Genomic DNA, 12,844 nt, shown 5'->3' with positions numbered 1-12,844 from the left:
ATTGATTAGCTCATCCCGGGTCTCACCACTCTGTACCAGAGAGCAGGCTCAGTGCCTCTTCTCCTCCCTGTAGTCCGTGTCTGGCTAGCTGAGTGGGGTCATGACAAGGCTGACAAAAGATCCAAAGAAACTACAGCAGTGGTAGCTCAAAGGGGCAAGATACAAAAAGCAATAGCTACTGGTCTCCTGACCTGTCCTCCTTTACTCTGGTTCAAAATAGCCTGTATAAGTGAACGAAAGTAGCATGTGTTCCAAAATAGCTTTGCAGCATTGATGCTTCTGGGGCCCTGGATTAATTCCCCTGCAGGGGTGCAATCTAAAGTGCTGGTAGGCTGCATGGCCCTCACTACTTTGTAAAGCTGATAAAGTTCTTCCAAGGGTCACAGAAATGGCACCAGAGCATGCAGGTTCTCAAATGGATGTCCTGCAAAATGCATGCATATTCATAAGGTCATATGAAGAGCCCTGTTGGATCCCATCAAATGCCAACCTAGTGTAGAATCCTTTCCCCCATAATATTCAACCATAAGCTTATCGGAAGCCCATAAGCAGGACATGAGTGCAATAGCCCTCTGGGATTCCATAGTGCCTGGGATTTAGATATATTCTGCCTCTCATTAGATAGTAGGGGTGTTCACAGCCCCCATGACTTGACTCATATCTGTGTGGGGTTGAAAACACACACAATTTTATCTGTTTGGGTCTCTCTGTGCTGTGTTTCAGCTTCTGAGCTCTTTGTACAGTGAATACCTGAGTTTTCCCAGTTACTGTAATGGAGAATATAAAAATGGCTATGACTTTCCTGCCTTTTTCACCAAAGAGGATGAAATCTATGGGTATATGAGCCCTTGCAGAGTGAATTGAGCCCTGCCAAATTGCAGACAAATAGCTTCAGGGGCTTTTTGTGGTAAAAATAAAAGGGATATACTTTCTTCCATAATAAAGGAGAGAATAGGTGTGTCTTTATTACCTTAAAATAATTAAATGGTTGAATGAAGTTTATTATTACTTGCATATTTTTATTTATATATATATATAGGCCTCTGATAGCTTTGTAGTATGAGGCCGTCTAGAATGCTGCCTGCAGAATTCTGAATAGTTTTATTGGCTTTGTTTTGGCAAACCAACATGGCATGTTTGGGTTTTTTATTATTATAGAGCTCTTCAGTGCTCTGCAAGCAACTTTTTGCACAGCTTCACTCCTTGCAAAGCTCATAGAGAGAAATAGAGATAAATGGTAAGCCCACAACTTATGTGCATTTAAATTGGGGGATGGAAGGGGGCGGGCATCTGGAAAAAAAGACTTTGGCAATCCCACCCACTATTGAACCCAATGTGTTTTGACCATATGTGATACTGGCTTTAGGCCTGATCCCAGAAACATAATCCCCACATAAATTATGGGTTTACTGTATTGGAAAACAGTAAGAGCTGACACAAAACTTTGTGGGGCCTCGATCCAATTTGCGATGGGTGGGTATTGACACTGTGCTTCAGTGCAGGATTGTGGGAGACTCTGAATCACCCCATCAACTTGTCATTCAGCCCACATGTGAGACAAATGGGGCAGAGCACTAGACCCACTTCTTAAAGCCATGTATTTAAAGATGGTTATATCCTGTTTTAAAGTCATCCAAGACAGTGCTCATGACTATGACCACATTCTTTGGATTCGAAATCGAAAGGTTCTGAATGATAAGCAGTGAGTTTTAATGAGGTACATGCTTTATCCATATCTTGGGGTGGGGAGGTTAAATGGTGTGGGGTTTTTTCAAGACAGGTAGTCCACGTGGAAATGGGAATCAACGGACATGCAGGCATAGGCAAAGGGGCATAAAGTACATCAAGACTGAGCCATCTATCCCCATGGATCAGTTACACCTTTAGAACAAGTAATCCAAGTGTGAAGGGATTCAGAAGTATCCCTGGTCTGATAAACTTACCTGCAAATCCAGTTTGGGCAGAAATGCCAATTAGAATGCATTTCCCCCCCTCTTGCTTTGAGCCTTCTCACTCTTGCAAAGCTGGTGGCTTGTACTTTATGTACGTCACGTAATGCCAACAACACCATTTTATCTCTGAGGGCTTCCAGTGTAAATGACATGATTTTAACACACTGTGTCCATGTTCCCTCACAACAAGGCACTCCAGGGAAATCACAACTAAACAAGGTACACTGTGGCAATTAGTGACTGGATGTGGCAGTTGGGAGGGGGTGAAACAGCTTCTTCATTTCAAACCTACTGAGAACAGCTTAAAGGAAAGAGTGACTCACAAAATGGAAAGTAAATTTTTTAAAAAAGAAACACAACCAATAAGCTTAAACTGATTAGAAATTAGGTGTGATTTATGAGAAAATGCATCATATGTGTGAGACAATAAATGCATTTGGGCAATTATATGCTGGCTTCTCAAGCTGAGATAGGACAATAGCTTTTTTTGTCCATGCATACAGCCCCCTTTCTTCTCTCTTTTGCAGCATGAACATGCAGACCACAAACCTCTGATTCATCTTTGTTCCCCATTTTTCAGAAAAAGGAAACTATAGCCAGCAACTTCAGAATAAGGCACTATGACTTGGTGATGGCTGAAGCAAGGCAGAACCATGGCTTGAAGATGTTTGAAGATCCTGCCTTGTTCCAAATATGGTAGCTATAGTTTCCCTGTTTGGAAACTGCGGTTAACTAGAGGCTTCTGTTTAGAGTCATGGTGATGTCCACCGCCAAAGAAAGGTGAAGGCCCAAGCAGGATGAAAATAGCAGGCCCTGGATTACGGAAAAGAGGGGATAAAACGCAAGGAGATTTTAGGACCTTGTACAAGTTCTGAGGCAGCCTTGCAAGGGCTGTCAGAAGCCATACAGTTGACACAATAATTTAAAATGGGCATGGAGTCATAGCACAGGACCTGAAAGGTAATCTAGCCCAACACCCTGCAATGCAGGGATCAAATCAATGTCTAAGCAGTGTCATGGAGCAACTGACAGAGCTTTGTGGTTTGGTCTAGGCTCTAGGGAATCAAGATGGAAGTGGGGTGTCCATGAAAACAGTTTCCATGTTCTCACGTTCTCACAGTGGCCAACCAGAAGCCTATGGGGAGACCCAGGGGGATAGCATGGGTTCTGCTAGCGGGACCGTGAGCCCGGGCATGGATTTTTGAGGGGACGTGAAGCAGGCACCCTGGCAGGGGCTCCCACAGTGCTTGGCCTGGTGTTCCTCTCCCAGCCTCAGAGGAAGCGGGATGGAGTAGGGTCACGACGGCAGCAGGGCTGGGTAGCTAATGCTACATGGCTGGGTAGCCACAATACTATCATTGCTGTATTAATAATCTGCCCTTCATCCTAAGAACCCCGGGCATGTTACAATATTAAAACACATATCACATTGGTGTACAAGACACACACAAACACACACACAAAAAACACATTTAAAAAATCACCTGTAAAACAATTTTAAAAAAAAATCCCAAAATGGCACTACAGTGGTACCTCAGGTTACATACACTTCAGGTTACAGACTCCGCTAACCCAGAAATAGTGCTTCAGGTTAAGAACTTTGCTTCAGGATGAGAACAGAAATCGTGCTCCGGCGGCGCGGCAGCAGCAGGAGGCCCCATTAGCTAAAGTGGTGCTCCAGGTTAAGAACAGTTTCGGGTTAAGTACGGACGGACCTCCAGAACAAATTAAGTACTTAACCCGAGGTACCACTGTACTTTCAATATTTGCAGATGAAGCACAAGAACTTAGGAACAGAGACTTAATTCTGCATCTTGTAACTGCAGCACGTTTTGCTCTTGCTAGGTGCTGGAGGACACTGAACATATATGAAGTCTGATACGCTTATGTTTGGGATTTAATTTTGATGGAAAAGTTGACAGAAAAGTACAAGAAAAGAAGACAACACAATCATCTGCAAAGACGTGTTCTACTTTCACTTCATCTACAAACTACACAAAACACAAGGAAACCTGTGAAACAACACTTTTTAAAGTCATCAGCTATTGAAGTAAGGTTATATTTTATTTAATACTAATACAACTGGATGTAGTTGGGGTTGTTACAGTGCGGACAGGGGGGAACTTTAATTGAATGTATGCTTTTTCCTGTATTCAATATATATAACATAGAATAACAATTAATAAAATTATTTAAAGTGAAGTGCCTGCTGAATTTCTGATGGAAAGCCAGGAAACCCACCACTCCCTGCTCTCCATTTATTACTTTATACCCCACCTGCACAGGTTTTCCTCACTTACCAGACTTTGGGAAGAGAGCCAGAGTTCTGACAGTGTCCCAGAGCCATTGTGTCAGCTTCCCAAGGCCAGGTAAGCATGGCAGCACCTTCTTTAACAGACTTTTGGAAGGAGGCGTGACAGCACTAGAATCCTCCTAGAGGCCAGTAAGGAAGGCACCTTCTTGCTTACCAGGGTCTGGGAAGGTCTGGGAAGGCCCCAGGGTCTCAGGGTCCCCCTTGCAACCAGAAGTGGTGGTCTCAGGGGCTCCTGACTTTGCAAGGTTTTGCCTTTGCATGTGGACCTCACATAAGTGGCAGGTACACTGTGACTGATTTGGCAAAATGCCCAGAGAACCTATCTTATGCAGCATCCAGCAAATGTTGTGGTGGTAATAATATGCCTTTGTTCTGATCCAGCTGGGCTGTTTCTAACGTCGTGTGGCAAGCATTCATTTTCCACCCATAAAAATCATTTACACCTCTTTCCAGTCATATTTGTAACTCGCAAAACATGTCAATTTAGTGCATGAACATCCGTCATAAATATGGGAAAGTATGACATAACTGTTTTCTGATATTAATAAATGTATTCCATTTAACCACAAAAATGTCTTTCTTGTTTTCCCTTCCCCCCCCCCCTTTTTTGATCAATGTACCATGAAATGGCACATTTTTACTGTGAAATAGGCAATTTTTAACCATGGAGGGGGGAACCTTTAAAGAAATAATTATAACTAAACCAACCCTAACAGTTATTTAGTCAGCCAATTATAAGAGGAAATAATCTTTCCAGATGGAGCCCACAAATGTTTGCTTCACCTATATTTAGAGTTATGTAGCCTCTGTGCATGTTGTTGATTTTTATTTTTTTTCATTTATTTATAATAAAAATCCCTACTCTGCAATTTCCTCTCGAAATGAAGATGTCCATTACCATCTTTGTACGTGACCGGCAAGGGGAATATTCACGTTCACTTCCACAATGCAGTCAACTGCAGAGCTTGCTATCACTAAGATTCCACAACTTCCACCTTCTAGAATGTTGGGTCCAGTTCTGGGTGCCTCCTTTTAAGAAAAATACATGGACAAACTAGGGCATGTTCGGAGGTGGACAGCCAGGACGAGGAGAGCCTAGAAACCAAGTCCTAGGAGGTTTGGCTTAAAAAAACTGGATGTGTTAAAACAAGAGGAAAGATTAAGAGGAGACATAGCAATCCTGCCATTTCAGTGTGATTTTCTGGAGGGCAGGGTTATCCCCATGTAGAAGAGCCTAATAAGTGCTTGCTAGATCAGGTCAAAGGCCCATCTTGTCCAGGACTTGGTTCTCAGTGGCCAACTAGATGCCTATGGGAAGTTCACAAGCAGGACCTGAGTGCAACAGCACTCTCCTCACCAGCAATTCCCAACAACTCCCTGCCTACTGAGATCAAGCAGGTGCCTTCAATGTACTCTTTTTGGCACTTGCTAAAAACCTTCTTGTTTAGACAAGCCTACTCAGATGCAGGTGGTGCTGTGGGTTAAACCACTGAGCCTCTTGGGCTTGCCGATCAAAAGGTCGGCGGTTCAAATCCTCGCGACAGGGTGAGCTCCCGTTGCTCGGTCCCTGCTCCTGCCAACCTAGCAGTTCGAAAGCACGTCACAGTGCAAGTAGATAAATAGGTACCGCTCCAATGGGAAGGTAAACGGCGTTTCTGTGTGCTGCTCTGGTTCGCCAGAAGCAGCTTAGTCATGCTGGCCACATGACCCAGAAGCTGTACGCCGGCTCCCTCAGCCAATAAAGCGAGATAAGCGCCGCAACCCGAGAGTCATCCACAACTGGACCTAATGGTCAGGGGTCCCTTTACCCTTTACCTTCACCTTTTACCCAGACGCTAAGAAACTGAGGTGATTTTGATCAGTTTTACTATTCTTAACTTTCGCATGTTTGAAAGTACATTTGCAATTTTTCCCTTTATTTTACCGTTTTATCTTTTGTAAACCTTTTTTTAAAAAAATGATCAAGCAGTGTATAAATTTTATGAAATAAATAAAATAAACAAGCAGCACCATTCTGCCTCCAGCAATACTGATAACTTTATATTCTATGAATTTGTTGAATCCTCTTTTAAATCCCTTCAATTTGAGGGTTGTTACTACATTCTGGGAGCAAATTCTACAATTCACTTATATGCTTTGTCAAAATTGTGGGAGAATCTGAAGCCAAAATCACAAATGCACGGTTGCTAAAGAATTACAGACAGGGGACTGTCTGATGTTATATCCTCTAAACCTTTATAGCAGAAGGAGGAAAAATAGAAAACTTAATCATCTTCCTGTCACAGCTAGGCCTGGGCAATATATCAACATATCACCCAGGACCAGTACGAGGGGCACACTGTGATGACAGTTTCACTCAGTGGTATATCATGGGTGAAACTTCCTCTGAGTCCCTCTTCTACCAACAAGATGTAGCTGGGTGCTGGAGGCAAGGGGACTCAGAAGGCAGCGGTTCCACCAGCAATATACCGCTGAGTGAAGCCACCATCATCTGTCCACATATTGGCAGAAGGAGAAACAAGCTACATCAGTGAGGTGCTAATATAGTTTGTTCCTCCCTCTGCCTCTTTAGACTGCTTGGCTGAGGAGCGCACCATTGCCCTCACCTCAGCCAAGCAGTTTTACAGAGCCCTCAACCTGCCACCAGCTCGCACGAACCAGCGCTGGGGTGGGGGCTCCGTTGAGGTGCTCCTCCTCCCCGGTTGAGAGAGCCCTGGCTGCTCAGCTGGGGAGGTGTGGGCTCTGTCACACTTCTCCCTTGAGCCTTGCTTCAGCCTTGCCAGGGGGGTCGGGCTTAGCCAGGCGGTGCACCAACAGTGTCAGGCCACCCTGCCTTGTGGACTTCACCCTGGGAGGATGGGCTGCGTCTTTCTACCCAGGGTGAATGACCATCCCAGGAGGAAAGAGCCAGCGCACCTGCATGGACAAAGGAAATGCTTGGTCTGTCTTCAGGGAGTGGGGTGGGGTGAGCGAGCGAGGTTGCTCACACCACCACCCCCGAGCCAGCAAAAGCAGAGGGAGCCTCAGGAAGGAGCCCCGCCATCCCTGCTACTCATGTCAAAGGTAAAGGTACCCCTGCCCGTACGGGCCAGTCTTGCCAGACTCTGGGGTTGTGCGCCCATCTCACTCAAGAGGCCAGGGGCCAGCGCTGTCCGGAGACACTTCCGGGTCACGTGGCCAGTGTGACATCGCTGCTCTGGTGAGCCAGAGCCGCACATGGAAACGCCATTTACCTTCCCGCTGGTAAGCGGTCCCTATTTATCTACTTGCACCCGGAGGTGCTTTCGAACTGCTAGGTTGGCAGGCGCTGGGACCGAGCAGCGGGAGCGCACCCCGCCGCAGGGATTTGAACTGCCGACCTTTCGATCGGCAAGTCCTAGGCACTGAGGCTTTAACCCACAGCGCCACCTGCATCCCCTGCCACTCATGTAAAACTATTGAGAAAACTTTACTTTTGAGACTTTCTGTTGAAACCTTTGCATAACCATTGTGCTACTGACCTTTGACGCCTATCTTGAACACATGGCTTAACGTTCTGTGCCACTAGTCTGTTACATTGTATTTATGAATTCTAATAGATTTATTTCTACCTTTTGAATGATATCATTATTTTATTACATATGCTTTAACAGTTATTAGCCTATGTGTTGTGTCTATATTTCTGTGATTGGTTCTCATTGCAACACAGGGGTTTGTTTTTGGCACTCGTGTGCGAGTGGCAAGGACACCAGGGCTCACTCAGCTGGGGACAGGAGCTTTTACACACACACACAGACAAACCCCAGCCCACAAGGCGCTGGGTGAAAGTGCCTCACCCCAGTGCTTTCACCCCAGTGCCTTGCTGGCAGGGGCTGATGCAGTTTCTTTCAACATCGTGGTTTATCGCAAAACTGCAATGTTTGGTTGGTGATAAATCACGATGTTGCAAACCCCAAATCATCCAGCTCTCATCACAGAGCATGCTCCTTACCTTTAATGGGTTAGGTTGCCTGTAGGGTCTTCTCCACAGAGTTACACACCATTTTGAACTGGACAATGGTCTTTTGTAACTTTAAGAACTATTGCCTCACTGATTCGCATCAGTGTAGCTCCTTAATCCTGGCAGGACTTGTATGTGAGTAAACTTTACTTTTTTCTTGTTTACAAGTGATTTCTTGGTTAAAAGGGAAAGAGAGAAGGGAGATGATCCACGTCTACCTAAGCATCTTTGAATATCATAGTTGTTCGAGGTTATACAACCTTGTCTCTAAAAGCTTCTAAAGGTAAGCTATGCACAGATGGTGATTTTAAAAACTGCTGAAATAGGTATTTGCATTGTAAGAATCTCTTGTATTATGAGGGGGGGGGACTTTTTCCCATACACTGTCTCCACACAATGAATAATTTTAAACACTTCTTTCATGCCCCTCTTACCTGCCTTTTCTCTAAACTAAAAAGCTTCAAATTCTTTCCATTATGAAGGAATCCAATACACAGAGAAAGAATTGAAGGGAGGGGGATAAAAAATATTTCATACCACCCAAAACAGCATGGAATTAACACCAACTCCCGTGAATGTAACATGCCTTCTGAAAGCAATCCTCTTCCATTCTCCGTGTCTGACACAAGGTTCAAGACCCCAAGTTCTCCATAAAATATCACATTATAAACCAATGAATAGAAAGTGATTCTATAGCCTTATTTGCCTTGTCCATTGATATATTTTGACCTCGGGTTGCTTGGCTATTTATTTATTTACTTGCTTTGATAGCTTACTTATTTACTTATTTGACCACTTACACCTAGCAAAGTTTGAGGTGGCTTCCAATTTATATCTCAACAAAATTAAAGCCAACCCTAACAATAAAAGTAAACAATCAGCAGTAAATGGGGTGAGAAGAGTATCATAAAGCAAAATCATAAAAGAGTTTAATAAAAAACCAAAACAGCAATAGCAGACAAAAACCACATCACCAGAGGCTCTGGTTTAACTCACACCCACCCACCCTGGGAGCCTTTATTAAAGCAAGATTTTTTTTGGGGGGGTCTATCTTTGCACAAAAGACCTCTCTCCTGTCCTTGCCAACCACTTCTATGGCCAAGCAGCTGATCCAAGAGAAATCTGCCATCCTGAATTTGATCTAATTCTCTCCTTTAGGGCAGCAGAGCACATAGAACCACAGAATTGTGGGGTTAGAATGAACCCCATGGTTCATCTATTCCAACCCGCAGCGGTGCAGATGTCTTTGCCCTCTTCCATAGAGGTGTTCAGATGCTACAAGTGTACAGTCCATGTATCCATGTACACAGATAGCCGAGATACACGCTTCTAATCCACATGTATCCTTCAATGAATATACAGTTTATGAATCTGTACACAATAGCTGAGCTGTGCAAATCAACAAGTGTAGAGAATAGCTGTAAACGTTTCCCCTTTCCCTTATTCCAAATAGGATTCCTCGCAAGAAAAGGGAAAAATTGACAGCTATGGTGTAGAGACAGCTTGTTCCTGTGTTCAGTGCAACACACAAACAAGCCTCATGTGACAGTCCTTCAAGAATAGTGAGCGTGGCGGGGGATGGAACTCTCACTTCTCACAACTGGGAAGCTACAGTCCTATCAATGCAGCTAAAGACTGCATTAGCCATTTTTGCAGCGGCCATGCTGCCAGTCATATCTTGCAATTCACAAGCCAGGCATCACCCGTCCTCTAGTTTGCAGCTGCCTATCATCCATGTAACACTCAAAAGACATCAAAGGGAAGCTGTTGGTTTAATGGAAAGCACCCCCAAACAAAAAATTCCTCCTTACCTGTATATTTTATACCGGGTTGTAAATCCCTGACGATGTCTTTCCACAAAGGATAAGTAGCTCCGTGAGTGGTGGAAGGGCCCTCTGTCTGAAATAAGCCAATCAAATTCCTTGGAGACATGTTGGTTGGTCACAGCGGGTTGCTGGTGGGAGGGCTGTACTGTTATATGGTCCCATATAAAGAGGAAGTAGAGGAACTCAGCAAGCCTCCAGTTCATGCTTTTCTGTCTGCCTTTTTCCTCTCATTCTTGCTCCATTCTGTGGAGTCCTGTGTAGGGAGGGGAAAGAGGGAGTAGAGGAAAGGTGGGTAGGGAAGAAAGGAAAGAGAAAAACAGGGGCAAAGAAGAGCAGTTTCAGTACTTGTTTTTAAATTACCAATAGGATATTTGCCTACAGTTTCCACTTGTGTTCATCCAAAAGTATTCAGGAACTCACACCCAAACACTTTCCATTGCTGATTCCATTTCATTTTGCCTTCTGTATATGCTAGCCTGACTGTGCTCATTGGAAAACAAAGAGAAAGTTTGTGCTTTCAGCTAAAGGTGTTTCGTAGACAGATTGAGAGTTTCATAAAAATGCATAATTGTCCTTATAACAGCACATCAGTAGTGGGGGAACGAACCTCAAAAGCTACAGCAAATGGAATGGCAGACTGTGTGTGACATGAGGCCTTGATGTTCATGCATGTGCACTGATGTACATCTGATCTTCAAGGCACAATGTCTCTGTCTCTTCCTTGGAGACTGCATTCTTGTGCATAATAACTCAGTATGTTCAAGGGGTTAAAAGGTAAAGGGACCCCTGACTGTTAGGTCCAGTCGTGACCGACTCTGGGGTTGCGGCGCTCATCTCACTTTACTGGCTGAGGGAGCCGGCGTACAGCTTCCGGGTCATGTAGCCAGCATAACTAAGCCACTTCTGGCGAACCAGAGCAGCGCACAGAAACGCTGTTTACCTTCCCACCGGAACGGTGCCTATTTATCTACTTGCACTTTGACATGCTTTCGAACTGCTAGGTGGGCAGGAGCAGGGACCAAGCAATGGGAGCTCACCCCGTTGCGGGGATTCGAACTGCCAACCTTCTGATCGGCAAGTCCTAGGCTCTGTGGTTTAACCCACAGCGCCACCTGCATCCCATTCAAGGAGTTACTCCCCAGCAAAGTGTTCTCCAAAGTGTTCTCTACAAGACTGCCTTACCCCACATGACTGGATCAACCAGTGAAATTGCTACTACTACAGGTGCCACATAATGCCAGTTCCACATTGGTAAGAACCTGATTGTTTAGTGTGGCAGTGACTACAACTTTGGAACTCCTTGCCTATTGAGATCAAGAAGCTACCTTCAGTGTTCACTTTTTGGTGCCTGCTAAAAGCATTCTTCTTTAAACAAGCCTACCCAGATGCTTAGAAAGTTGAGGTGATTTTAATCCTTTTCAGTAATTTAACTTCCGTATGTTTTAAAGTAGGGTTGTGAATTTTTTTGTTTTACTTTTTTTCTTTTCTTTTTTATAATCAAGCAGTATATCATTTTTATGAAATAAATAAACAAACTCTGGGTCCCAGGATGTAGTTGGACTGCACGTCCCATCACCCCAGGCAGCTTAGCCAATGGTCAGGGATGATGGGAGTGGTGGTACAACAAAATATGCAGTGGCCAGGCTACCTAAATGCCAGGTGTTCTCTCTGTTGTCCAGTAAGGGCACTAAGATCAACAAATAGGCCCTAGTTAGCCTTACAGAGGCATGATGCTTATCAGCTTCTTCACTGGTAATGCGGGTGTTGCAGAATGTGCTCCTTGCTGAAATGTGAGAGGCCCCCATCCTCACTGCCATTCGTCTTGCCCTGTTTACACACAAGCAGTTTCTTGACCTCTTAACACAAGAATTTTGTTTTAATTGCACAGCAGCTTTAATGGGATCGTTTTGTTGCTCATTTCAACACTGGTGGTTTGCATTTTAATGTTTTAATCATAGAATTGTAGAGTTGGAAGGGACACTGAGGATCATCTAATCTAGGAGTCACCAACCTAAGGCCCATGGGCTAGAAGCGGCCCACAGAGGTCGTTTGACCAGCCCACGTCACCCCTGAACCAAGCCACCTGCTCTCACGCTGCACTAAACCGGCACAGCGCAATGCAGGGACTTGCTTCTGCGGTGCCGAGAATTGCATCTGCGCATGTGTCATGGGGGATCTCCGTGGGACCATATGTGCTCTTTATAGGATTCTGTTATGAATTTTATGTGATCACTTTAAGAGACCACTACGTGAAGAATCAAAGTGGTGACTTCCAAAGTTGACAAGAAATGCTATCAGAAAGTATATAGAAACTGTCAGAGGCACATGAATCTAATGAAATGTCCAAGGTTTTATGATTGGAATGAGCATAGAACTCAGAATCATTCTGAAGGGAGTGGGCATGCTAACTGTAAGCTAGCCCTGCACTGAGCAATTAAGAAACAAAATGCAATTAAGCATCGTCAGAAGTAATTAAGTAAATAAGTTGAGTAATTAAGCTTGTGATTTGTGGGCTATTTCACCTGCACAAATGGATTTTTGTCATAAAATGACTATAATAGAGAATGGGACTTGGAGGGAGGGAGAAGATGAAGATGAGGTTACTCCTCATCTTCCAAAAAGGGGGGGGAGAGAAGACCCAGGTAACTACCAACTGGTAAGCTTGAAATCGTTACCAGGAAACAGATAATACCTAGAACAGATAATTCAACAGTTGGTCTATGAGAATTTAGAAAAGGATTCTGTGATTACTAAGAGCCAGAATGGGTTTCTC

At 44.3% G+C, this 12,844-nt stretch overlaps 1 protein-coding gene across 2 annotated transcripts in view; it reads right to left on the bottom strand.

Annotated features, from left to right (window-relative positions):
* Positions 1-12,844, bottom strand: part of BRINP1 (BMP/retinoic acid inducible neural specific 1) — a 106,747-nt gene that overhangs the window by 60,231 nt on the left and 33,672 nt on the right. For both annotated transcript variants that reach the window (XM_081896412.1, XM_081896413.1), the window contains exon 2: positions 10,057-10,324. In XM_081896412.1, the coding sequence (XP_081752538.1) occupies positions 10,057-10,274 (218 nt within the window). In that variant the 5' untranslated portion in view covers positions 10,275-10,324. The remainder of the gene's footprint in view (positions 1-10,056; positions 10,325-12,844) is intronic.

The sequence above is a fragment of the Podarcis melisellensis genome (assembly GCF_964234715.1).
Source record: "Podarcis melisellensis genome assembly, chromosome: Z".
Classification (NCBI taxonomy): Eukaryota; Metazoa; Chordata; class Lepidosauria; order Squamata; family Lacertidae; genus Podarcis; species Podarcis melisellensis.
The sequence above is the reverse complement of the archived record's forward strand: the minus strand, read 5'-3'. Positions and strand labels throughout refer to the sequence as shown.